Source organism: Beta vulgaris, chromosome 6 (assembly GCF_026745355.1).
Source record: "Beta vulgaris subsp. vulgaris cultivar EL10 chromosome 6, EL10.2, whole genome shotgun sequence".
NCBI classification, from domain to species: Eukaryota; Viridiplantae; Streptophyta; class Magnoliopsida; order Caryophyllales; family Amaranthaceae; genus Beta; species Beta vulgaris.
The window spans coordinates 24,081,113-24,108,764 of NC_079207.1; the positions used below are offsets into that span (position 1 = coordinate 24,081,113).

At 34.0% G+C, this 27,652-nt stretch overlaps 3 protein-coding genes and 1 non-coding gene across 9 annotated transcripts; all 4 read left to right on the forward strand.

Annotated features, from left to right (window-relative positions):
- Window positions 1-695: 695 nt before the first annotated feature.
- Window positions 696-4,689, forward strand: LOC104896301 (F-box/FBD/LRR-repeat protein At1g13570). Of its 6 annotated transcripts, XM_010683030.3 has the most exons (7): window positions 696-848; window positions 935-1,020; window positions 1,127-1,194; window positions 2,736-3,033; window positions 3,133-3,580; window positions 3,657-3,806; window positions 4,167-4,689. In XM_010683030.3, the coding sequence occupies exons 4-7, from the start codon at window positions 2,738-2,740 to the stop codon at window positions 4,509-4,511; spliced, it is 1,239 nt and encodes a 412-aa protein (XP_010681332.1). In that variant the 5' UTR covers window positions 696-848; window positions 935-1,020; window positions 1,127-1,194; window positions 2,736-2,737; the 3' UTR covers window positions 4,512-4,689. The 6 variants fall into 6 exon arrangements, with proteins under 6 accessions (XP_010681332.1, XP_010681327.2, XP_019105821.2 ...); XM_010683025.3 differs by having other exon boundaries at window positions 2,736-3,580; XM_019250276.2 differs by lacking the exon at window positions 1,127-1,194 and having other exon boundaries at window positions 2,736-3,580.
- Window positions 4,690-21,001: 16,312 nt separating this feature from the next.
- Window positions 21,002-22,231, forward strand: LOC125498805 (uncharacterized). Its single transcript, XM_048647091.1, has 2 exons — window positions 21,002-21,164; window positions 21,663-22,231. The coding sequence occupies exons 1-2, from the start codon at window positions 21,002-21,004 to the stop codon at window positions 22,229-22,231; spliced, it is 732 nt and encodes a 243-aa protein (XP_048503048.1).
- A 1,063-nt stretch (window positions 22,232-23,294) lies between these two features.
- Window positions 23,295-25,586, forward strand: LOC104896302 (DNA damage-repair/toleration protein DRT100). Its single transcript, XM_010683032.4, has one exon. It carries the CDS (start codon window positions 23,510-23,512, stop codon window positions 25,442-25,444), a length of 1,935 nt encoding a protein of 644 aa, XP_010681334.2. The 5' UTR covers window positions 23,295-23,509; the 3' UTR covers window positions 25,445-25,586.
- Window positions 25,587-27,236: 1,650 nt separating this feature from the next.
- Window positions 27,237-27,307, forward strand: TRNAG-GCC (transfer RNA glycine (anticodon GCC)). The gene has a single exon. It is a non-coding gene; the product is annotated as a tRNA-Gly (tRNA).
- Window positions 27,308-27,652: the final 345 nt, after the last annotated feature.

The following is a 27,652-nucleotide window of genomic DNA, read 5'->3' on the forward strand; positions in this document are numbered from 1 at the left end:
AATTCCCTGCCTACCGTCCACGTAGGACGGCACGCGAGAAATTTTTTTTTTTTTTGTTTTAACCCACGGAAACCGCTACTCAAAGTAGCGGTTTAATTTTAAAATAAACCGCTACTCTGAGTAGCGGTTTACCTGCGCAAAATATGGTAAGCAGATATCAGTTTTCATAATAAACCGCTTCTCGGAGTAGCGGTTTACAAAAAAAAAAAAAAATTACCTAAGTTGAAAAAAAAAAAATTCTCGGCACTTGTAAACCGCTACTGCAAGTAGCGGTTTTACTAAAAAAAAAATTCTCGCGTGCCGTCCTACGTGGACGGTACGTAGGGAATTTTAGTTTTTTTGAACATATTTTGGGAATTAAAACCCAATTTTGCATTATCCAAGGAAAAAATTCTTACTTTTTGGTATCCCATATGTTCCTTTATAATAGAGACTAGTCTTACATGCACGCAATGCGTGCGAACGTGTGATGACGAATAAAGTAGAAAAAATAAAATTAATTGGATAGAAAAACTATCTTTACATTTTATTTTCTCAAAAAACTGATGTTGAGTTAAATTGTCTACTTTCCCCCCTTTTTTCGTTCAAATGAAACAGTTAGTTATCCTCTTTTTTTTTTTTTTCCTTTTTTCCTTTTTTCTATTTTTTGGTGTCCCCCATGTGTTGCCTTATATAATAGAGATTAAACCGCATTATCAATTTATCACGCCGCAAAAGAAGTACATGCAGTATACACCCGATACCACGTTCGTTTCTCAGGAGTTAGTTAGTCTCAAACACTCAAATCCTATTCTTCTCAATTCTTCTCAATTCACTCTTCAATTGCTCGCCGTCGTCTTCTTCATCAGGTATCATCTCTAATTTTTCTCGTTTTTTTTGTTACAATTTTGCGAATTTCCATTGAAGAATATATTCATCTCCTACCTTTCAACAGTCTTGAAGCAATTGCAAAGCTGCGAGAAATTAATCAATTTGATAACAGAATTCTCTGAATTTCAATAAAAGTGTTGAGTATCATAGGTTTGTCTCGAATTACTGTTTTTTTTTTCTTGAATTTTGTAAAATTCAATCTGATTTTCATGATTTTCTATTGAATTCTTCATTCTCAATCTTCCATGAATCTTAGAGAAATTGCGAAGGGGAAGGAATTGAACAATTTGACAAGGAAAATCAGGGCAATTTAATAAAAAAAAGGTTAGTACTTTAAATAAGAGCATGCTTATTTAAAATCAAAACTTTAATCCCCTAAAAAAAAAAATCAAAACTTTAATATATATCTTGTATACATCTGTTGCGAGTGTAAAATAATATTCTGAACTGTAATTGAAATCTTATTAAAGATGTATTTTTGTGTTTGTTATTGATAGATTAATGTCTAGAAGATTTGGCAGATGTTAGATTTTTTATAATACATGATCGATAATTTAGGCTCAGTGTTATAAGTAGATTAAGAAAGGGGGAAGAATCAAAGGCACTTGTAAACTCAACACCCCAGGGGGGTTCCGTTAGCTGCTGCATGTTTGTTCTTGTAGCTTCTGCTGTTATCTTGTTGTTTCTTGTTAGTATGATGTTTCCATATCCCCTCCGGGTCCCTTGAAATTATGCTACCCGTTTGTATTTTGTTGCTAGAATAGGGGTAACAATTAAGAGACAGAAAGAAACCTTGATATCTGGGGGCCACTCAATTTACTACCCATACCTAAGAAATTATGATTTGGATTTCGAAAACATTTATTATGGTCGGGTTAGTATACTTGTACTTAACTCAAGTAAGGCTCTTGAGTTCTATAACCTCATCAATAACAGAAATAAGGCTACTTGCAGCAAAACCTTTTGAAATTAGTTGCAATTTCTAGCTCTCAAATGGATCCTGATCATCTTCCTTGATCTTTAGATCTGTAAATTCAGTGTTGAAGCTCTTAAGCTAAAGCAATTGAAGTCATCAAAATTAAGGCTCTCTACGGATTGGTTAGACTTAAAGTCCTAAACCTTGTGACTTTAAGCTTGAGTGAGATAGTAATTTTGTATGTTGAACTCAACCCTTATTTATAAAGCTTAAAAACAATATAGTCTATGGAGGACGCTATATTCAAAGTCTGATCATCTTAACTTGAGGCTCTGGGAGCTACAAAGGTTTGATTTTTAGATTCATGTATTTGATTATATTTGCGATCTTATGGTAGATATTAGGAAATTGTTTGCTGAAATTCCGCCATTTGCATCTATATATTCCTACAACATTAACTTTATGCCGGAAAACAATTGGGATTTGGAGAGTGAAAAATAGGCCAACAACTCCAGTTTCTATCTGAAAGATCAATTGCAGAAGAGTTAGAGGTTAGATATCGAAGCTTTTTTTTTCCGACGATATCCATATTACTGAAGGTTTTTCCGGATTACTTTTACTATTTTAAGTTTTAACATATAAATGTTGTAGCTTATATTACACTCAAATATTTGAGTAATACTTCAGAATTCTTTATAATTTTATTCACTGGTTAGCTCAAATTCATGTTTAGCTATTCAATTTTTCTAATTAAGTCTTCTGGTTGCTTTTCAATATTCAAATTTAGTATATATGAACTATAACTACGAAATTTCAGTTTCTATCCTATGTCTTTATTATTGTAGTTTCATTTGTGGCGGAAACTATTCGTTATGATGGTTCATGTTGGTGGACCTTAAACTATTTTAGGACTAAAGCTTTCGTGTTGTTGTTGTTGGTGGTGTTGTAGATATGAACCATAAAAAATCCAAGATAAGACACAATGACAGTAGCCTTGATATGATCAGTAATCTGCCGACGGATGTGATATACAAACTCTTGGAACGCTTTTCTCTCAAGGATGCTGCACGAATGAGTGTTCTTTCACATAAGTGGCGAGACATTTGGACTTCGAATCCCCATCTTGTTTTTGATGAACCATTTTTTGCAAGAGTCCTTAAACAGGAAGTACGCGACACTGATAAATTTTGCAATGTTGTGAGCAATATACTCTTTCAACATGAAGGTCCCATTCTTAAGTTTTCATTGTATGTTCCTCCTGGAATATCCTCTCCAGATGTTGCTCAGTGGATATCCTATCTTTCAAGAAATGGTCTTAAGGATTTTAGCCTTTGGAACATGTGCAGGGCAATGCCTCTTCAGTTGGGCTCGCGTCTTTTCTCCTGTGTTGACTTGGAGAACTTGAAGCTTACTTGCTGCATATTCAGCCTTCCTCCTGATTTCAGGGGCTTTCCGAAGCTGATAAGCCTTGAGCTCGATGCAGTCGTTATAAACTACACCACTTTCAAAAATCTAATTGGCAATTGTCCTGTACTACAAAAAATAGTTTTAACAAACTTTACCGGTTTGCAGCACAGGCATGTTATCATTGAAGCCCCTAACCTCAGATATTTGACTCTTGATTGGGCATTCAAGTCAGTTTATGTGACATGCTGTGAGAATCTTGTGTCAGCGTCAATTGGTTTGCCGAAATTGGTCAAGGTTCATAACAAGGCCAGTTTAGGTGATCTGGTTAAAGTTCTTACAAACTCGAGTAAACTTGAAAGGCTTTGTTTAAGAAGTCACCTATGTAGGGTGAGTAATATTTGGATAGTTGATACAAATACTATATTCCGAGTTTCTTTATCATGTCTGATTTGAATATGTTCAGATTTTGTTTACAGAATGTAATCTTCGTACTGCCTCTCAGAAGCTGAGAAATCTGGATTTGTTAGACCTTCACTTGGATTTTCAGGATGATGTCTTTTCTGTGTTTAGCTGTATTCAGAGCTTTCCTAACATTGAAACACTTAAAATCTCTGTAAGTAACTCTTTTATCTATGCCGGGCTCTCCCTCTCCATTTATATATTTTACTATTTATATAACTTTTGGTCAAAGATGTAATGTCAAGTTTGATACTCCATTGCATCAAAGTATTTGAGATGAGATGACAAGTATGAGTAACATAGATCATTTACTGATTATATTAAGGAACAATCAAGGACCATGATCCTGATATTATAAGTAGATTTCCGTTTTGTGGGAAAGTGAATTTTGTAGTGCCGTTTACCATGTGCGAAGATAGTCTTCAAATCTTATACTTGGGATTTCTCTCATTTTATTACCGTTTGTAAACTAAGTACAGTTTGAAATGTCAGTAATAGTTGTTTGTTTTTGCAGGTTCATAGCAGCTCAAATCTGGCTGAGCATGTGTTGGACTACAATGCTGACGGTACATTACACAACCTCCGTTGTGCCAAAGTTCGACTTTTGGTTGCTTCTACTACAGAGATGAAGTTGATTGAGTTCTTGCTTGCTTGCTCCCCTGTGCTTGAGAAATTATTAGTACATGCACCTGCCGTCATGGGCTCGTCTCGCTTGAAGATGTTACTGCAGTTAAATCGGTTTCGGAGAATATCACAGAAGGTAGAAGTCATTTGCCCAGTGTCTGAAGTTATCACCTCAGCTTCTAGCTCAGATTCCCCATCTGCTGAATCCGCCTATGATTCTAGTGATTCAGATTGATATCTATATATGTTAGTTGTGGACAACGGAGTGACCGATTAGTTTATAGATATTAGAGTTAAAGGTCAATATGCTTAGGTGTTATATATTCGAATCATGGACTGTTTCTTGGTGTGTTTGATACTTTGCTACAATTTTTCCTCAGGGTTATATAATAGCACAGTAGCATTTGCTTCCATCTTATTATTGTATACCCATTTGAGTTTGGCTGTAGTTTAGTTTTTGGAAACATGTCAGTTTCTTTTTTAAAAAGCATACAGAAAGAAAATAAGCTATTTTGATTAAACATAACATTACACATATCCTCCAAAACAGCATAGCATGATGAACACCCTGGGATTCGGGGCACTCTCCCACCTGACCTGCATCAGATGTTGTACATAAATTGGCTTAAATCAAGCTACCTGAGGTAGCCGCATCTGAATCTACCTGAGCTAGCGGCATCTGAAGCTACTTTATTTAACACACTTTGTCGACTGTTCCTGTCCGATAGTAGAACATAGCAGACTCCAGATACCAAAACGGGTTTGAGGTTTTTCCTCCCTTACATAGCGTACTTTGAATTCCAAACCAGGTCTGAGGTGTTTCCTCCAAGGTAGGGATTGTCACGAAGGATGATCTTAGTTCACCAACAATGATTTCAAGAGATTTCAGTGACTGGGATTATAATTGGAGATAACTAAGCAATGTAACAGAGGCTCTGATTAATTTCCCCTATAACAGAACAGTTGAAACCAAAAGGCAAGTGTTCAATCCCCTGTTTGCGTTGTGTTCTATATTTTAAAGGAACTTTCTCACTCTTGAAGACTGTCCTGGAACAGTATAATGGTAACTCTCCTGAATATCTCTCTTCGATCTCATCTAGTGATGAAACAACAATGCGAATGCCATTCTTTCCTTTGAACTCCCTACTTGCTCATAGAACAGTAACATTGATGATGATGAAGTGAGGGTAAGAAGATGATGTAAATTCGTTTTTGCAGTTTTTGGTGTATAGAAGATACTTCTCAAACAGTACATTTCCGATGGTCTTATATATCTTTAATCTTTTGTCTTGGTGGAATGTTACAGATGATTATGTGTAGTTTGAGTCTTAGCCTCTTAGGACTTAGATTTCTTATGAGTTCATCAGTATTTCGTGATCCTTGGGGATTGATCTCATAAGCAAAGAACACAGAGTTCTGTGGATTATCAATGGGGCGGCATTGGAAGATAAAACATGGCTGAATAGGTATGACGTTCTTACTCTTGCATTATTCTACTTCTGTAAACAATATACTTCCTCTGTTTCTTATTAATTGCAACACTTTGACTTTTTCCCCTATTCACACACCTCACTTTGACCGTATTCTTTTACTAATAATATATAAAAAGAAAATGACCATATAAAATATTTTTGGATTTATTTTAATAAATATTTCCATAGTATCAACTTCTTGTAACATTTAAAAATACATAATTACAGATATTAATGATCAAAGTTGTGCGTTGGCAAGTGTGAAATTCAAATAGTTGCAATTATTTATAAATAGAGGATAGTATATAGTTTAATACTACAAAAAATCTAGTGGTATAGTGGTTCATTTTGATATTAAGTCAAGAGAAGAGTATGAGCAACCCACTTATTGACATATACTAGAAGAAATTATTTTCCTATTTAGCTCTGGAGATTGATACATCTACGTATTAAATAAGCTATTTACAAAAACTTTATCGTACACCTGAGTGTATCGTGATATTGATACATTTAAGGCTATTATTCTACTTGTTGCTTATTTGAAATCATCAAAATGAGCAAAATGTACAAAAAATGAGTTACAAATGAGCAAAACGCAGTCTTTTGTATACCTAGTGGTATAAGAATCAAACCTTACCGATGGACTAACTTAAAACCGTATCAACTTGAACCTAGTTCGATCTGTGCAGGTCAGTCTCCAGACCTGATCGAAACCTAACATGTTACCCATATCTGACCGGCATCCAGCAAGATCATATTCTAACATGACCACATACCTGCATTCAAACCCAAATCTAACAGTAACTCAACCAGATACTAACCCAAGATCTGAATAGACCCTATAAATACTCAGTTCAACTCGATTTGTTTATGACTGGCTGGAATTCAACTATAATTCAGTTGAACTAGATAAAATAAGATTTGACTTATTTTATCCAATTTTTCAAACCAACCTATTTGGACGACTAAATCCCAAAATTATTAATTTAATTGTTGTTATATATATCTACAAAATCATTTAAATATGTTATATATGTATATGTACATCTAGGAACTATAAATCAAATTTTGTAACGCAAAACAACATAAGGCATCAGCTAATCTTACACCATATTGGCCAAAATTGTACGCTGATATAGTAAATTCTTGCTTCAAAACAAGCTAAGCTAAATCTAATTTCTATAAGCACTACTATAAAAAGGGTAAAGATAACTTGTTAAATAAGACTTTACATAACATTTTGAGGCGTTTTTCAATTTAGTGTAATAATGTAAAGTTAAGATAACACCTCTTGCCCGTCAAAAAAAAAAAAAGATAACACCTCTTGAAAGATATTATGTTTGAAAGAGATCAAGTTTGCTACTGTAGTGGCTAGTTGATAGAAGGCATAAATAACACCTCCCTTAAAAAAGTGTTATCTTTGTTAAGTCCAAACAAAACCCTTGTCTGCCCAACAATTATGTTTTCTTTAATACCAACCGTTATCTTTAACCCTTTTTTAATTATAAAATCCAATATGTTTTTGCTCCTTATTTGAATTGAGGGGAAATTTAACTACTTTTGACATTAATACAAATATATCAATCTTAATTAAGCAAATGAAAATCAAGAGTCACCATTGCAACAATTTGAACAGACCTAATTCAACTTGTATTTCATTTCATCAAAACTTTGATACAAGAGAATGCATAGGACATACTTCCTCTGTTTCTAAATAAGTGCAACACTTCTTGTTTTCACGTTTGCCAATGCATTATTTTAATCATTAATATCTTCAATTATCAATAAGTAAAAATTATAAAAAGTTGATAATAAACAAATTCACATTCAGACGAATCTAACAAGATCCCACATGAATATGTTTTTCTTAAAATGTAAATCACCAAAGCTAATTAAAGTTTAAACTGTGAATAGTAAACACTATGCAAATGTTGCACTTATTTAGAAACGGAGGAAGTATAAAGTAGAATACAAAGACACTACTACAATAAAGCCTAAAGAGACCCCCTAAAATCTCATTTAGAGACCACGTGAGAGGTGGTCTTCTGCTCACACGTCTCTTAGGATAAATAACCACTTATTGCGGGTGGTTTCTTAATTTGATAAAAGAGACCACTTTCTTAAAATAAGTGGTTATTTAGAAATTTAAATAGGATTAAAAAGGATAAGGCGCCACATTTTATGGATAGGTGGTCTTTTTTATCTTCCAAAGAAATCATTTTTAATATGTAGGTGGTCTTTTTAATCATTCCTTAAAACACCACCTGAAAGAAAAATGTGGTCTCTTTAACTTTTTTTTTTTTTAAAAAGGACAATAAAAATATTTTAATATTATTATATGCGCGCTTTGCTCCTAATTTACATATATAGAACATTTAGACACTTGTATTGAAATAATTCAGATGACTTTAAAATTGGAATACCTTTTCATTCATTCAATATCATTCACTACAAAATCACATATAATGTTTAAAAGATTCCAAAAATACAACTAAGTTATAAAAAAAAAAAAATAGAACACCTAGGCATGTTTCTTCCAATTCATGTGCACAAAAATAGAAGCACCTCGCTAATCCCGCTCAAAAAGAAAATACACACATCCTAATTAAATTGGTCATTATCTTCCGATTCTTCTTCATCCACTTGTTTATATTCATCCACATATTTGATCCACAAGTCTCTGAGCTCATCAAGCTTATTTCGAAAAAATTCAGTTGTAACTCCACCGAAGTACTACAAAATATAAAACATTAAAAAGATAAATATACAAGTTGAATATGCTTTAAACAAAACAATTTATCGGCACATAACAAATACATTCATAAATATAATATCAGTGTTCTTAAGAATGATACCTTATCAGGAATTGCTTGTCGCCTTTTCTCTACAGTCTCGAGCATATATCGGCACACATAATATCCACAGTCATGAGATTCTTGGTGTTGACAAGGACACTTGTTCATAGATATAATGATACAATTAGTCATATATATATGGCTTAATGAGCTTCAATATCATGGATCATACTAATATAAAAAAAGAATGACATAGTATAGCTCATGTTTTTTCCACTTGATTGTGGGATTCTTTTTTATTTTCTTGATGTCCATTCGAAATGTGTGGCTAAATCTTATGATTCCGGTAACAAAAATGACAAGGAATAGTTAGGTAGTTACTTTAATATTATTCTCTCTTTGGATTTCTTCCTCGAGAACTTCACTTGTTGGAAAGCCTCTATGATGTGATGTATTCAACCTTTCCTGACGTGTTCTATGTCAATGTAGTATGCACATCTTAAACATGCATGTTAGTTAGATTATCATCATTTCTTTATAATCATCAAAACACTACATGACTCAACAATAATAACATATCAAGAGTCGTACTAATTTTTATTTTGATACAATATACTACTAAAATGATTAAACATATTGATAAAATAGTTTGTATATACTTTATCATATATAGTCACAACATAGTACATATATACTATGTTATATTTGTTATTGTTATTGTTATTATTAGCGTTGTTGCTACTAATACTGTTAGTATTTGTATTATTATTGTTATTGTTAGTATTGATGTTCTTATTTGTATTATCATTGTTATTGTTATCATTGTTACTACTACGTACTATTATTATTATTATTATTATTATTATTATTATTATTATTATTATTATTATTATTATTATTATTATTGTTATTGTTATTATTAACAACATCATCATCATCATCATCATCATCATCATCATCATCATCATCATCATCATCATCATCATCATCGCTTTAATTTTATTATCATTGTTATCGTCGTCATAGTTATTTACAAACTCATATCATTCATAATGCTTATAATAATATAGTCATCTATATAAATCTTGGAATTAATTGTCTACTTGTTATTATTGTCGTTGGTTATAATATTAGAGCATATGAAGAGTCGTTCTACTCATTCATATATTAGAGTGATTTTACGCAGTTGACTAGTCCAAACACAGGTTGACTAAGAGAATACACTAAACATCACAGATATATAATTGTTATTAATTAGAGTTTTTTTATCTATATATTTATCAAACATACACGTATCTACATAAATGTTGATCTTTATACTTTTAATAGTACTTAATTCTATGATTTATTTACAAAATCCGTTACAAAATCAAAATTGATCATACCTCTATAGTAGTTAATGTATAATAACTCGATCTTGAAGATATTTAATAAGTGATAATTATTTGATAAAGAAGTTAATAATATCATATAAATGACCCCTTCAAGAGTTTAACCGAAGCCGAATTGACATTCAATAGTGAATAATGGACTCAATGCTTCACAATGATCGAACTAAGGTCATAAGAGATTCAACCCGAGCAAACTTGACTCGACCCTAATGTACATGAAACCCAAATACTACCTAACCTGGCGAGAAAATGTCCACAGGCGATCAAACCTCCTAGAAATAGATCGACTTGTAAATGGGACGAGCCAGACCTGTCCGGCACCCAGCAATTCGATGATTCAAATGTGACCGACACAGATGAACGAAATCTGACCAATCACAACCCATAGCATTGACTGGCAGAATATTGACATGTCCGACTCTAACCTGGTTCGCCGAGGGTATACCCAGAACGTGTTCAATAATCTGTTTTGACACCACTAGATATACCATGCATATTGACATGCTACACTCGAATGTATGATGAATAAACTAAGTATGTATTAGAATTTAGAATATACTATTAAAATTTTATTAACACCGATAAGTTGGAGATTATCCATTAGGTGGATCATGTTTTCCCTTTCTTGCACAGTTCTTTTTTCCCCTGATAAGCACTAATCATTTTGACTTTACTTAGAAAGTAGAATTTTTTTATTGTTACCTTTGTCGTTAGGATGCTGTTAAGGGCCCATGCATTAGATTATTGATCTGGGATGTGCAACGGTCAAAAATTTCCCCCTGTTTAAACGCAAATACAGACAATTCTGTCTTATCTCTAAATGAAATCTCTTTAAGAAATTATTCACTCTGGACAAACAAAGTGTTGTTTATTAAAGGCCAGACATAGTAACGTTGGATACTTTAAATTAACGTAGTTATACTAAATGCACAGTGAGCATTTAGTGCCACTTGAATATCTCCAGTTACAGATGATATACTACGATCCGTTATAGAAATTCCCTTTATTAATCACTGGAATATTCTTCGTTAAAAAAAGACACCGTTCTTTTTAAACTGCAACTAACAATAGTTAGAAATGCTCATTAGTAGTATCAAGGTTTTTGGTAGTGGTAAATGTTTAATTAGTACTAAGCTAGTACCATTTGACATGACACTAGTTATTAGGGCTGGGCTATGTTTCGGGTAAGATAAATTTTTATTTATTAATATTATACTTTGAAATGATAACACTAAATATATATCACTTGGTCTAATGGTTAAAACTTTAGTATATAAACTTTGAAGTCATGGGATCAAATTCTACACTATGCAATTTCTAATTTTTAAAATGAACTTAGGGAGAGCGTCACATGGCACCGTTCCTTGTTTAGGAACACCTTTTAATATTAGTGTAAAATTACTAACACTCTTGTAAACATCATGTCACAGACTCACAGAGTGGCTTGCTAGCGTGTAATGAATGTTTCGGCTCTCTTTGAGCCTGGTGTTTGTACCTGTCTGGGTTTAGGAGGGTCGTTCCTATAAGGTTTGTCCTGAACCAAGACATGACTTAGGTTTTAAACTTTTCTATAATGATATACAATTCTCAGAAAATGTTTGAGTAACGTACGTTTAGGGTTGTCAACCCTCTTAGGTACATTTGAATACTCCCTCTGTCTTAAAAATGTTGCTACATTTTGACCTTTGGCATTTTCATTTGGTGACTTTGACTATCTTTTAGTTGATATACATAAGAAAAAACATAGTCATATTGGATCTTATTTGATTCGTCCCAAACTGTATTTTCCAAATATATAATTTTATATTTATTTCATATATGTAACTCAAGGTATTAATGTTTGAAGTTGCATCTCGTAAACTGTGAAAATGCAAATGTCACACCATTTCTGGAATAGGGGGAGTATAATATGATATGTATGTAATAAATGAGGGGAGAAGTGATATAAAAATAATGTTTTAATGTGTTTCTAATCAATGAAAATTCAATAATAAAAGAGTTGGTAATTCTTAAGGTCACTCAATCAAATAAATAAAAACATGATATCACACCACACGACAATTAGAGCACCAAGCTTAAACACCACGAACCACCTAACAAAATTACCAAAACTTTCAAAACCCCACTTACCTCTAGCGATCGACACAACTGATATTAACAAATTGCACCAAAGAGAAGTACTAAAAAAAATGATAATCACATGGATCACTGCACAATCTAGGCCACATTAATGCTTGAATTTAGTCCCTAAATATGGTGTTTTGGGAAGAATATTTGAATTGAAAGCCCCACATTAAGAGAATATGAGATTTAAATTTCTACATTGAAAGAATATGAAGGGTGGACGTATCTTATATGAAAGGGCCACCTTTATAGTACGTACTAGTATTTGGAAGAAAATTATAATATACCATGTGCGTGTGATTAAAGCCCTTCTTTACCAAAAAGACTATGAATCAATCATATGAAACAATTTATGTGCTCATATGTTTTAACAATAGAATAGATTTTCACTACAATATTTTTTGATAATATGACGGTTAAAAACTATAGATATTATATCATTATATTTGTTTTGAGAAATACCTTTTCTTATATTTTTTAACAATATGAATTGAGAATAATTATCGATCAAAGTTCATTCTCAAATATTGTGTATACATCAGAAAAATAAATGGAAAAGCATTACCATATGTTATTACATACTTCAATTCCTTCATTCTTTTTTTTTAACCTTTAATTTTAATAGTATAATAATTTATAAAAAATTGTTATTGAGTAATATGTCTGCAAACAAGCTCTTATAAAATTATTATTTTTTTAAATAGTATATCAACACACTATAAGAGAAGACATGATAAGTATTTGTTCCCAGCAATTGTGCGAGAAAAGATGGGAGAAAAAGTCCAATATCATACATTTCGTATCCCCACAATAAATTATACACTTAGTAAAATGGCATGACTACACAAATCTATCTCTATTATACGTGAACGGGAGAGGAAGATGGTATCTCCTTACAAAAAAATATGATATATCCTTCATGAATTTAAATTATCATACATATTAAATAATATTTTCTTCTTCCTACTTGTCATATATATTGAACAAGTTATTATTGAGTAATTTATGTACTTTTTTAAAAGGTGTTTCTAAATAAGAAAATGTGTCACGTGACGTTATCCTTTAAAGTATTTTACTTTATGTACTTCACATATAATAATAAAAATGATAAAAAATGAATAATATAAGATTTGATCCTATGACTTCATAGATATATACTGAACTCGTAATTACTAAACTAAGTAATGTTTAATGTAATAATTTTAAACTAAAATATTAATAAATGAAAATTATAATTATACACAACATAACACGGACTTAAAAAGTAGTTTAATATTATTTCTCTTTATTTATCAAAAACTCAACAATAATAAAGAAACATTACCCACAGCCTGAATTCAAAAAATTGAGATCGTACCCCATAATCCACTATTATTGCAATAAAAAAAGTTACCTTACTACTAACAAGCGAAATTAATGTATTTAGAATTCTGTTATACAATTCAAATAGAACTCATGAAACTTTGCTATTGATACTTGATAGACAAGTTGAGTGGTCTAAGTGACGAGGTGGATGATGAAAGTCGGCAATCTAAGAGTTTGGCGAATAATAAATTAGTGCATATGTATGAAATAATGAAACCTTATATAGCCGTATGGCAATAGCCAAGTTGAATAGCGGTGAATTTTTATCATAAATTTAGGTGTATCATGAATATGGTATATATAAAGTTTTTTTTTTTTTGTTCATTTTCTTATTTGGACTTTAACTCTTAGAGATGAAAGTTCGGTATGCGATTTCGCCATTTACTCTAATTCAATACGATCCGAACAAAATTTGGATTTTAATTTTTCAATCCAAATACAAACCAATTATCCAACTTTTGTAAACTCCATTTCTTCAATAATGAAATAAATTTGGCGCGAGTATCAAAATAAAATGTTCGATAATAGAAGTAATTTGTACAATCCCGTAGAACTTCATTATTAATAAACTAATAACAACTAATAATTCACTACAAATTCATAATTCATTACAACGGAGGTTCAACAACATCATAACAACATGTTCAACTAAATAACAGGTTGTAGCAGCAAATTAGGGTTTAAACTTTTAGGGAAAGGGAAGGGCTGCAGGACCATTTGAGCCTTTTTTTAAAATAAAAAAAATCAGTTAAGCCTAATCATAAATAAACAATATATAGTACCTATTTACTGTTCTGTTATTTTGGAGTTTTAGATCCAATCACCCTCAATACAATCGAATCCGAAAATCCAATTTTCAAAAAAACTCAATTCGAACATATATAGTTCGAGTCTAATCCGAATTATTATTACGGTTGGGTTTGGATTTCGGTTTTTGTCCGAATAACCTTCACCCCTACTCACCATGCTCATTTGGAGGTTCAAGATGAGCAAATGAGCAAGAAAATAGCCTTGAGTATATCATGGCATGATACACCTAAGTTTATGATGAATGTACTCTCAATAGTATAATGTAATTGCAATATCTATAGAATGTGTAAATTAAATTTTTTTTTTTAATGTAATTTGTATATGGCAATAACTTATGAACTTTCTTTATTGGGCTTATAGGATAGTTGTTATTATTATCCAATTTGGTATCTTTTAGGCAATTTAAAATCAACGTTGAGACAACCTTTTACTGAAACTAACCTTGTCGGTGCGATTTTATAGTTTTGGATTTATTCCGATCATTACGTAAAAGGTAAAGATTTGGTTAGAATTATTATTTTGGTATTAGGTCCTGTCGATTTTCTTGATATCTACCTCTGCCATTGTTTGGTTTGGTGTTGAGTAGTTTGCTTTGCCTTCTGTTGAATTATATATGTTGAATGTCTCCTTGTTAAGGTGGTTGTTATGAATGTCAATTCCTGGTTATGAAATTTGTTTCTTATCCTTGGTTATGCTATGTGGGAAAGTTTATACTGGATAATTGATGATGTTGGTCAGTTGAGTTTAATTTCTAGGATCATAAAGGTATTGTTAATTGGTGTCGTTTCCTCCTCCCAATTAATCAATTATGGAGTTTGGCTTTTGGAGGAAGTCTTTTATTGTATGTTAATAAGGAGGAACCAAAGTTGATAAGTGCATATTCTAACATCATTTAGTTGCATATTAGGGTGCATTTTCATGTAGCATTAGAGCATTATTTACATTACATTTATGCATATTTAGGTCCCTTTTCAATAAGCTAAAGTGTTTTCACGGGTTGTTTGGTGTTTTAATGTAATTTAAGATACTTTGTACTCTTTTTTAAGGATATGATGATTAAGGCACTTGTATTACCTTCAAAATGATATATCATGTGCTCAAAAGGGATTGGAATTGAAGAAGATACAAAGGATTTCGTGTAGTTGTGTGAAATATAATACCTCTGCACCATTTCTCCAATATCGTTTTTGTATCTTTTGACACAAAAACGATATTGAGGTGATTCTAATTGGGTTGAAAATTAGACTTGAAAATATTTCCAACGATATATTACATGCACCAAACGGAGCTCCGTATCAAAAGTTATAGATGTTCGAAGTTGAGTTGAGAAATCTGACGACTACAGGGAAACACGTCCGTGTCACTATAATTTCTTCACGTATATTACATTTTATGGTTACAGGTCAACACATCTGTGTCATTATTGACACGCCCGTGTTGATCTGCTCCATGACGCGTTTTGCGAAGTCGGTTTTATTATTTTGGAAAGTTATAAATACTCTTTTATTGGCTTAATGAGTGGGGGATAGTCTATTGTAAACACTTTTTTAGGGTTTCTAGAGAGAAGTTAGAGAGAGAAACTTATAGATCTTCATTGTTCTCCAAGACTCTACCTTTCTTCTATTAATTCAAGTACTTAATTTCTTCTTCTTTCTCTTTGGTTTCTGTTATGAACCTTAACTATTGTTCTCTAGTTTATTTATTTATTTCAATTAGACTTGAGTAGTTTCTTTTATCTATGGTTAAGTTGAACCCTAGTATGATTTAATTCATGATTGTTTCTTTAAATTCTCATATTAATTGTTAACTGTTCTTGCTTAATTGATTGTGCATATTCCAATACTAGATTCGGGATAACTAGTATTGTTCTAATTCCATTGTCTTGATCACAACGGGAGTTGAATTTTGAAGGATTTGAGTATTTCAATTAAGGACATGAAGTTCTCCACGGGAGTAGGTAGAATGGATTGTTAGGAAGTTAAAGTGCCGCGTTTAATGTCTTTAATTTGCATGATTCCACGGGAGTAGGCTTGAATGCATATTAGAGAAGTCATAGATACTCGGGAGAGGTTTATGGTACTTTATAGGGTGGACTTTTCCTTGTGAACATCTAATTGATTAGTTTGGGGTAGGAATTATTTTGTATTACTTCGTGCTAGTGTGGATACCTAACTGTAGAGTCTTTTATTTATATATTGATTAGTATAGCTATTTCGACGATCATTAATATTGATCTCCTTTAGTCTTACCATTATTTAAGGGCTAATCATTGAACAACTTTATCTCTGTGGGATCGACTCTGACTTACCCTACTACATAGTTAGCAGGATTAGTTAGGTTATTTATTTTTGTCAGGTGCGCGACACGCCTATCAAAAGTTCTTTGCTACTAGTCTTGGAGGTTATATTTTGGGTGATATGTCAAAGAATAAAGAACTAAGTAGAGGGGGTTGGGGTTTTTATGAGTTGTGTAGACGCATAATCGTGTCTTTTCATTTTAGTACCCAATAATAAAACATATCATTATCTTAATTGGTCTAATTCAAAGGATCGGAAGAGCAATCCAACAACCTGAATCCAAAATTGTTTAAAGAACATAGAGTCTATTTATTTATTCCAATGCAATTCCAATTTTAAAAGCTCAATTAATTATTAATGATAATTAATTGTATTTTTAAAGCCCATTTTAGAAAAGCCCAGTTAATTATTATTGATTATTATTATTTTTAATAAATATTAATTATTTTTGATAATTACTTTTTTGTTTTTAGTAAATATTTTCTAAATTCAAAATCAATATTTTTTTCCTTAAGATAACTGATTCCCAAATCCAAAATATATAATTTAATGCAAGATAAAAAAAGAACTTTTAATTTTGGATAATAAACAAAATGTGATCAGATTTGCAGTTGTGCGACGCGCAATCGGATGCACCAACTGCACTATGATTTGCCAGCGGAACATCAAGACAGTCAGCAAAATGCAATCACATGCAACAGATGTGTGCTACGCATCGGTTCTGCACGCCGTGCAATGTAAATCTTATCCCATTTTCCTAATTTTCTCTATAAATAGACTTTGTTCCGATTGATTCAATTTTGGGACACGCTTTCATATACTTCGACACCTTTCCTACGAATTTTGCCTTTGACTTCTAACCATGAAAATTCTCTCCAAATACTTAAGACACCTTCCTAAATACTTCAACTTCCATTAAATCTCCATTCAAATTTCAAGATTGCTCATCCTGCAAATCGTTCTACAAAAATTATGCGACAAAGATATAATTATTCCAGATAGCAAATCCCAATTTATTAGTTATTATACTAAACATCTACTTTTCATAATAAAGAATTCATGATATCTTATATATTCTTCTCTAATCTTTTATTTTCTTTTCTTTTGTACTTCTATATATACATTATCATATTCATATACATGCTCACATGTTCATACTTTTATCACCTTCACATGTTTATTTTGCTAATAAAAAACCTAAAGAAATGTTCTACTATTAAATTTAGATAATTTGGACATTAAATTTAGGATCTTAGTAATATTATTGCATAAATAACATATCACCAAAAATTAGTCTTTTGTTTAATGAACCAACCTTAATTTTAACATTGCACAAATATATTACTTGGTTGTTTATTGGCATATATAAAACTAGAACATAAATCGTATTAAGTAGAGGCCACCAATGGGCGAATCTTATTCATTATCATATTTTTATCCTCACCCTTGAACTCTATATTTGGTTTATTGATTAATTATGAAGTCGTGACGGAAAAATCTACATTGAATACATAAGTCCCCAAGTTGTCCATATGGTTTCTCAATATCCAATTTGGTTCTATGAGTCTTGCTTCAAACACTTGTTGGCGACTTCTTTATTTCAAAATGAATTTCAAAATTAATCTTTTTTTACAATGAAGTAGTCAAATTCGTACTTATCCCGCGAAGGCAATATTAAAAATATGCCTATAGTCGGGATTGTCAGTTAGAACACTATGGAACACCCCAGATGTGGAATGGACCTTCAGTCCTGCAGAAGGTAACTCTGGGGGTATTCTGCTCATGTGGTCGAAAAAGTTCTTCATGGTGTCATCCTCAATGTGCTCCAAACACTGGATTGCAATATTAGGCCAAATAACCCCTTTAAAATGGGAAGTCTCACTGATAGCCATATATAATTCATGCACATCATCGGATCGGGCGAGGGTATGGAATGAATTGTATGAATTCTGGGAAAAATCAAAACTACCATGCCTCATTATAGGAGATTTTAATGATATACTCTCCCCCTCTGACAGAGGCAGCCAGTTATCCTCTCAAACAGATATTATTGATGCCTTCAAATCATTTATCCAGTCTATGCAACTTTTGGAAATCTCCTTAAAAGACAAGTACACATGGTTCCAGGGGAATTCCAAAAGCAAATTGGATCGATGCTTCATCAACCCAGAATGGCTAACCCACTTCCCATCACTTAAACTCTCACTTCTAAACCGCGGACTCTCAGACCATTGCCCACTCTTGTTAACCTCACTCTCTCAAAATTGGGGCCAGAAACCCTTCAAATTCCAAAATTGCTGGCTTACCTCTCCAAGTTGTATGAAGCTCATAAAAGAAACCTGGCAAAATTCACCTCTGGGAAACATGGGTATGAAACTAAAAGCAGTTAAAAAGAGTCTCCTCCACTGGAACATCACTGTGTTCGGAAACATTGAAACAAAAATCAAGCACTTTGAAAACGAGATCAAGCAGATGGATAAGATCTCCAATAACCGAAACCTCAATGACGAGGAACTTGAAAGAAAGAAAAGAGCCCAAACTGAACTTTGGGCCTGGATGAAAAGGAAAGAGGCTTACTGGGCCCAGAATTCCCGGATCAAATGGTTAAAAGAGGGGGACCGTAATACAAAGTTCTTCCATGTGGTGGCTTCAATTCGCAAAAGACGAAACTGCATCTCATCCATCAATATTGATGGAAACACTTCCTCTGACCCGGAGAAAATAAAAAAGGAGGCAACAAAATTTTTTAAAAAAGCATTCAAAGAAGACTTCACCAACAGGCCCTTACTCGAGGGATTGGACTTCAAACAACTATCATCTCACCAGGCAGCATCACTTATCGAACCCTTCTGCAGGGAAGAAATAGACATGGCAGTTGCATCTTGTAATTCGGATAAAGCCTCGGGGCCGGACGGTTTCAATTTCACCTTCATTAAAAGTGCTTGGGAGGTAATTAAAGAAGATGTGTATGAAACAGTTTTCGAATTTTGGAGATCTTCTCACCTCCCTCAGGGCTGTAACATGGCATACATTGCCTTAATACCCAAAGTTGATAAACCCTCCGATTTTAAAGATTTCTGACCCATGAGTATGGTGGGTTGCCTCTACAAAATCGTGGCCAAGATTCTCACAAACCGTCTCCAAAAGGTTATGAATTCACTTGTAGGGCCTGCACAATCAGCCTTCATAGAAGGCCGACAGATTTTGGACAGCGTACTTATAGCAGGGGAACTTATCGACACTTGCAAAAGAAAGAAAACACCAACCTCACTCCTCAAAATAGACTTCCATAAGGCCTTCGACAGCGTATCTTGGAAATTCCTCGACTGGACTTTGGAAAAAATGAACTTCCCTATAAAGTGGCGCCAGTGGATCCGATCATGTGTAATGACTGCCTCATCTTCAATTCTGATCAATGGTTCTCCTTCACCTCCCTTTAAACTCCAAAAGGGGCTGCCAAGGGGACCCCTTATCACCATTCTTATTTGTACTAGCGGTGGAGTCACTAAACTTGCTAATTCATAAAGCAATAAATCACGGCTATTGGGAAGGGGTTGAAACATCGAAAGGTGGCTTGTGTCTCTCACACCTTCAATATGCAAATGACACCCAAATCTTTTACCCCCCAAATATACAATACCTGCAAAACATCAAAAAGGCTTTAATCCTCTTTCATTTGGCTTCTGGATTGCAAATAAACTTCCATAAAAGTTCCTTAATAGGAATTAATGTCCCTCCGGACTGGATGAGCCGAGCCACTAAAACACTCTTATGCACCGGAGGCACCCTACCTTTCACCTACCTTGGCCTTCCCATTGGATGTGATATTTCTAGGGTCAAATCATGGGACCCGATTATTGATAGAATATCAAAGAAGCTTGATTCTTGGAAAGGGAGATTACTATCTATAGGTGGCAGGGTCACACTTATAAAATCATCAATATCCAGCCTTCCCCTCTACTATATGTCGATCTTCCCAATCCCAAAATCCGTTATAGAGAAAATCAACAAAATCCAAAGGCAATTCCTTTGGAGTGGTGAAAAAGGGAAAAAGTCCCTGTCGCTTGTCGCATGGAATACTATAGAACTTCCCAAATCTTTGGGAGGACTCAACCTTGGCAATATCTATCACCGGAATTTGGCACTACTATACAAATGGATATGGAAATTTTTCATTGATCCATCCCATCTATGGAGATAGATTGTATGGGAAAAATACAAATACCCCCAAACCTTCACCATCCACGACCTAAAAACCCAAAAACAAGGCGGCCCATGGCGAAATATTTGTAATGCAGTTCTAAAAAACCCAAAATCAAAAACCTTGGCTTTTCAAGGCTGGAGAATGTTAATTGGAGATGGGGCTGATACTCTTTTTTGGCATCACGTGTGGATTGGGCCAAAGCCTCTGAAAATCCTTTTCCCTCGCCTCTTCCTCTTAGCGGCACATAATTCCGCTACTATAGCCTCCATGGGCTACTGGGATGGCCTCCAGTGGATCTGGTCATTCTCTTGGATCCGGGAACTCCGAACTCGTGATACAGAGGAAAAAGAAAACTTATTACAACTCCTCCAGCAGGTTTTTCTTGCAACTGGGCATAATGACTCACCCATATGGACCTTCCACAAATCAGGTAATTTCTCATCAAAATCTTTCTCGTTGGAAATGGCAAAAGCTACCCTTCCTCCTCGCATAGATGCAATCAAAGGGATATGGGCTGGCCTAGTACCTCACCGCATTGAAATTTTCATTTGAGCCACTCTACTGGGCCGAACAAACACCAAAAGCAAATTAGCTTCCCTTGGAATCATTCCTCAATCAGAAGATATTTGTGGGTTATGTCACTCCTCCCCAAAACATCAGAACCACCTATTTCTTCACTGCCCCTTCGCATCTCATATCTGGAACTGGTGGATGGGGATGTGGAATACCAAATGGTGTTTTCCACTATCCCTGCGATCTTTATTTGATCAATGGGCGTCTCCTTTAAAATCTCCCTTCTTCAAGAAAGTCTGGCAGGCGATTTTTTTTATCATTCCATGGTCAATATGGAAAGAACGAAACTCACGTATTTTTGATAAAATTGCTTCTCCGCCTTCGAATGTCTGTGACCTAATCCTGTTGAGGCTAGGATGGTGGATCTCTGGATGGGCTGATGCTTTCCCATACACCCTAATGGACATTCAGCGAAACCCAAGATGTCTCTTATGGGGTGATGGGGCCCAAAAACTACCAAAGATGACTGACCCTGCAGCAGCAATATGGATGGCCCCTTGTGAGAATATGCTAAAGTGGAATGTAGATGCATCCTATAATACTGCCATGAACAAAGCCGCAATTGGAGGTGTTCTCCGCAACCACTTGGGCCATTTCAAATGTGTTTTCTCAATGTCAATACCGACAATGGAGATAAATAGCGCGGAAGTTCTCGCAATTCATCGTGCCCTTTCAATCACTTTGGCTAATGATGCTTTCAGAAAATCATCCCTCATGATTGAATCAGATTCCGCTAATGCTGTAGCTTGGTGTACCGGGGAAAAGGGAGGCCCATGGAATCTAGGATTTCATCTAAACTTCATCAGATCAGCTTGCAATGGAGAATTGGATATCACCATAGTTCACAAAGGAAGATCCTCAAATCAGGTGGCCGACACCTTAGCAAAGCAAGGCCTCGCTCGCATGGATAACTTCGTGGCCTAGTTATGACCTCAGCCTTTGGATGTTTAAGCCCAGATTTGTATGGGTGAATGTACCCTGCTGGCACCTTCCCTTTTCACCAAATTATGTAATCTGTTTTGTAATCTTTCACTTTTCATGCTTCTTGTAATGAGACTCGATTGTATCAGTTTATTGAAGGGGGACTCCTCTCTATAGGGTGTGCTTTGACACTATGAAAACTTCGCCCACCTAGTGGGGGAATACCCTATTTTGAGTATAGAGGCTACCTTCATATTATTATCAATAAAAGAGTCTCGCAAATTATCAAAAAAAAAAAGTCGGGATTGTCAGTTTGTGTTCGAAGATTAAAGTTAATTCTCAATTTATGTTAGCGAGGATAATGGGTTTCATCGCTCTAAAGAAGCTCCTTATCTAAACGTTTCTCTCCAATTTTTGAGAGTTCATATATAGTATGTTCACCAAGTTACTTTTAGTGACCTCTTGATATTATATATGAGACAATTACCATCTTAAACAACTTTTAATCATGCTTTAAGTGTCCACACTATTATATTTTTACCTCTTAAATGTTGAGTTTTCCTTAATATATTTTAGTGAGAATGGAAAAAAAAATACATATCAAATTCGAAAAACAATATCAATTCAGGGCAACACCCGGGCCCAAATACTAGTTGAAAATTATTAATATGGTTAAAATTGAGATGTTATGGCATGTGAATGATAGGTCATAGGTTTGAATCCTCCTCCCCTTCTTTGTACTTTGTAATGCTTTCGTGGCTCATATGGATATAAAAAAAAAAAACTTGCAACCCTGTAATTCCCAAAATTGTGTTGTATTATATGTTTGAAAATGTACATAATTTAAAATGGAACAAATTATTTCAATAGTCAAATAGCTTGGGATATCATTAAAAAGAGTCCTGCAAATCTGCAATATCATATCAATCAATGGGCTTCTAAAACAACAATTTAAAAATGAATAGAACTGACTAGAGGCACTTAATGACAAGATAAAACCGAAATTAATACTAACAATCTTTAATACTAACAATCTTATTCTAGGAGTATGCCATAAACAAAAAAAATCTATTCTAGGAGTATGAGCTGTCCTTTCATCCCTTGTTTCTTGCGTTCGTAGCAAGTAGCAACGTACCAATTTCCACGTTCTCCTCTTCTTTTATCGCGCTTCATAGTATGATAGTAGTATATAAGTAGGTGCATGATTTATCTCTAACATCACACCATTTCTTACTTCTTAGCACGCCAAATATCATTTCTCATTTTCTCCCATCAGGCATCATGATAAACTCTAAAACATGTTTTCCCCTCATTTACATTGTCATAATCTTACTTATTCACATATATACACCCATTTTCGTAGAATCCTGCCATGCCACAGACAAAGAGGCCCTGCTTGATTTTAAGCACAGAATCAGTGATGATCCGTCGCAACTCCTCGGCACTTGGCTCCCCACCACCGACTGCTGCACTGCGTGGGAGGGTGTTGGTTGCGACACCGCCAACGGACGAGTTGTAAACGTCTCTCGTTCTGGCCTAGTAGCTGGTGATGACTTCATATTAGACACCTCAATGTCAGGTACACTCTCCCCTTTTCTAGGCAACCTCACCTATCTTAAACTCCTTGACTTGAGCAACCTTAAAGAACTAACTGGTCCTATTCCACCGCAACTTGGTAAGTTATCTCATTTAACCCAACTTTTCCTCAACATCAATAAGCTAAATGGTTCACTACCCTCTTCCTTTAGTGGCCTTATTAAGTTAACAAAGCTCTATCTTAACCAAAATACCCTCTCTGGCACCATACCCGACTCTGTTTTTCGATCATTGACATCGATTTTGGAATTGGGTCTTTCAGAAAATCATTTTTCTGGTCCAATACCATCTTCGATTGTTAAGATGATTTTAGTAACTAGGATTGATCTTCATGATAATAAACTCTCGGGTCGAATTCCTTCCGACATTGGCAAGCTTAAGAGTCTAACTGATATAGATTTTTCTATAAATCGTATTGGTGGAAACATACCTGATTCTATAGGTAAACTAACTAAATTAGAATACTTGTCACTAGACCAAAACAAACTCACGGGATCAATCCCTTCTTCAATAAGCCAGCTTGTTTCGCTAGAAGTATTAGGTCTCGGCAACAATAGATTGACCGGTGTTATACCGGATTCCATTGGAGATCTTCCTAGAATTCAACAAATCACCTTAGACAACAATATGATTACGGGGCGTCTACCATCAAGTATAGGACGTCTTACTACATTGATTAACATGATGTGTTCGAACAATCGATTTGTAGGACAGATACCCACAAGTTTTGGCAATCTAAAGAGTCTTATGGCCTTAGATTTATCTAAAAATCAACTTGTAAGTCCACTTCCTCGTCAACTTACTAAAGTTAAGGATTTACAAATTCTTGATTTGTCATATAATCCTCTAGCTTTAGTGAGCATACCAAGTTGGTTTTCTGAGTTCAATGTCTTTAGGCTAATGTTAGCCAAGACCGGAATCAAAGGCGAGCTACCCAAGTGGTTGTCTTCCTCATCAATAGGCTACCTCGATTTATCAAGCAATGAACTAAGAGGGAAGCTGCCTTCATGGATAGGGAACATGAGTGAGTTATGGTATCTTAATTTGTCTAATAATAGATTCTACTCTACCATTCCAAAGGAATTCAAGAATCTTCTATTACTCTCAGACCTTGATCTTCATTCAAACAAGTTTTCGGGCTCTTTGGAGTATATTTTTGATAAGAATGTGGATGAACCACGAGGACATTATAACTCTATCGATGTGTCTAATAACATGTTTTCTGGTCCTATTGACAAGAATGTCGGAAATAAGCTTGCCATGGACTCGATCACTTCTTTGATATTGTCGAATAATCCATTGGGAGGGCGTATACCCAATTCAATTGGGAGGTTGAATCAACTACAAGTGTTGAAAATGGTGCGTAACCAACTCTCAGGAACAATTCCAGAAGAAATTGGAAATGCTAGTAATTTGAAGACAATTAAATTGTCAAGAAATTACTTAACTGGAAGTATTCCAGGGAAGGTGCTGAATTTGGAGAACTTGGAAGTATTTCAAGTCTTCAGAAATAAACTAAGCGGGGAAATCCCACTTCATAAGGCTAACATTCCTGCTTCTGCGTTTTTTGGTAATCCTGGTCTTTGTGGTGCTCCACTCCCTGCTTGTAAGCAGTCATAGTTAGCTTAAATTTGATTATACTCTTAAGTTGTATTTTAAGTTTCTTTTTTCAGTATTAATTAAATTTACGATTTGTAATATGTTGATGTAATAAATAAAAATAGCAAATGATCTCAAGTAAATGATCATTTGTTCTGCAAAATGTGTTGACATCAATGCTTTATTTACTTTGATCCTCATTTGCTTCATATACTCATTTTGTTTAGTATTCCAAATGTTTTGGACAAAATTTGAGATAGAAATCTTTGAATATGGAGTACTAGGCTAAGGTAATCAACAACTCGCTAGTTTTTTTAAAATAATAATAGTTCCTCCGTTTCATAATAAATGTCGCATTGTTGTTAAAACGGATTTCTAGACAAAATTTCCTAAGCATGTTTAAGTAGTATAAAGTGAAGTAGATTAATTGTAGTGGTCCCCATGTGAAAGGAGGGAAAAAATAAACTGTTATGGCCCACATATAAAGTGAAGTAGATTAGTGTACTTAAAACTAGTTAGTAAGGGTAAAATGGTAAAAGTATAAGGCAAAAGTTACTAAATAAAGAAAAAAAACATTATTGCATCTAATTTGAAACACCCAAAAATATACAATGTGACATCTATTACGATTCTATGAAACGGAGGAAGTATATAGTTACAAAGCTAAATATCGTACCTTAAATGTAAAAGACGAACATATGCTCAACCAATCCATCTTATAACTGATACATGTCCCTCTACAAATCTCACACATCCTTTTGTTCATAAAAATGAGACACTCCTCAGTCCTCACTAAGTCACTTTCTTATAATTTTTAATTCATAATTTTACTTTGTCTATCCTAATAACCTACATTCACCTACTATTTAAAATCTTAATATACTTGTCAAAAAAACAATATGACTTGTATACTATTTTCAAACTAGTTTTCAGCAACAATTTAGAGTTTAGACCTATATGTTAACATAAGATATAGTATCTAAATAGTTTGGAGTACATCTCAATGTCTATCTTAAAATATCAATGTTTTAAAAGTTTTTTTATTAATCAATTAAACATAAAAATATTCATAATTAAAATTGTGTGCTAATAACACAGATGGGTTGAAGTACTGCGGATAAATCATGAACCCCGTGTCCATGTCAAAGCTAACGTGAAAAAAGTACTTATAAAAAAATTGAAATTGGTCAAAGATTTCCATATTTGGTGGGATAGTAATCCTATCATATTTTAGAATAAGTAATACTATATTATATGCATTGTGGTATAATCAAGAACTTTTGGGTTTAAAGGTATGACTTCATATTTTCAATATGGGAGATTAAGATTCAAATTCTGGTAAAAGCAAAAATTTTAATATTGTTGGAAAGGGGAGATTTAGAGCTTGTTGGGCCTCTAAATTAGTGGTCCTATACGAGGACAGTCAAAAGGCAATTTATTTTACCACGAATTCTCGATTGGACAAAAAAAAGCATTGCGGTGTGTTTTAAGTCAGTGGCGGACTGGTGGAAGCGTAAGTGCGCAACGCATGGGAGGAGGAGACGTACATATATAATTATTCAAAGTAATACAACTAAATAAACTTTCCACTAAGAAATTTAATCTAATACTACTAACAAGTAATGATATAAGTTAATGATTTTGCTGGTCAATGGTCGTATATTGCATCATATTCCGCTGAAGGGATAAGAGCAAAAAGCACTTGATCCAGCTCATACTTCAAAATGCGGCAACTCCACATCGGCCAAATTAAGATAAAAAAGTTATACGCTTTACTATAATTAATATTATACGCTATTATATTTCATGAATTGCACCAGTGGTCTAGTGGTAGAATAGTTCCCTGCCACGGTACAGACCCGGGTTCGATTCCCGGCTGGTGCAAAGATTTTGTTTTTTGTCTTTTGTCCGTTGTTTTTAATTTTTTTGGATGGCTTCGCTTGTTTGTTTACTCTTAAAGATAAATCTTTTCTTTTTGAAATGTCACCTGGCTAAAACTTGTAGAGCACTTTCTTCTTATCTTAATCTCCAAAATAATGCTATGGTATTCAACCCGATATGATTTTGGTCGACATGCTAAGTAAGTTGTATCTTGTTTTCAATCCCCCAAAAAAAAAAAAAAAAAAACCACCAAGTGGCTTGGTTAAGCTTGGCTCAACTACTAGGGTTGACACTCAAGGTAGTTTAATTATAAATATAGTTTATTCCTTCTTAGTACTACCTAATTTC

Excerpts from the sequence above, each read along its gene's own strand:
- LOC104896302 (XM_010683032.4), top strand. The coding sequence starts at position 23,510 with ATGATAAACTCTAAAACATGTTTTCCCCTCATTTACATTGTCATAATC.
- LOC125498805 (XM_048647091.1), top strand. The coding sequence starts at position 21,002 with ATGGGCTACTGGGATGGCCTCCAGTGGATCTGGTCATTCTCTTGGATC. Across the intron at positions 21,165-21,662 it reads ATGGACCTTCCACAAATCAG|GATGGTGGATCTCTGGATGG; the intron begins GTAATTTCTCAT and ends TGTTGAGGCTAG.
- LOC104896301 (XM_010683025.3), top strand. The coding sequence starts at position 2,738 with ATGAACCATAAAAAATCCAAGATAAGACACAATGACAGTAGCCTTGAT. Across the intron at positions 3,581-3,656 it reads TAAGAAGTCACCTATGTAGG|ATTTTGTTTACAGAATGTAA; the intron begins GTGAGTAATATT and ends GAATATGTTCAG. Across the intron at positions 3,807-4,166 it reads TTGAAACACTTAAAATCTCT|GTTCATAGCAGCTCAAATCT; the intron begins GTAAGTAACTCT and ends TTGTTTTTGCAG.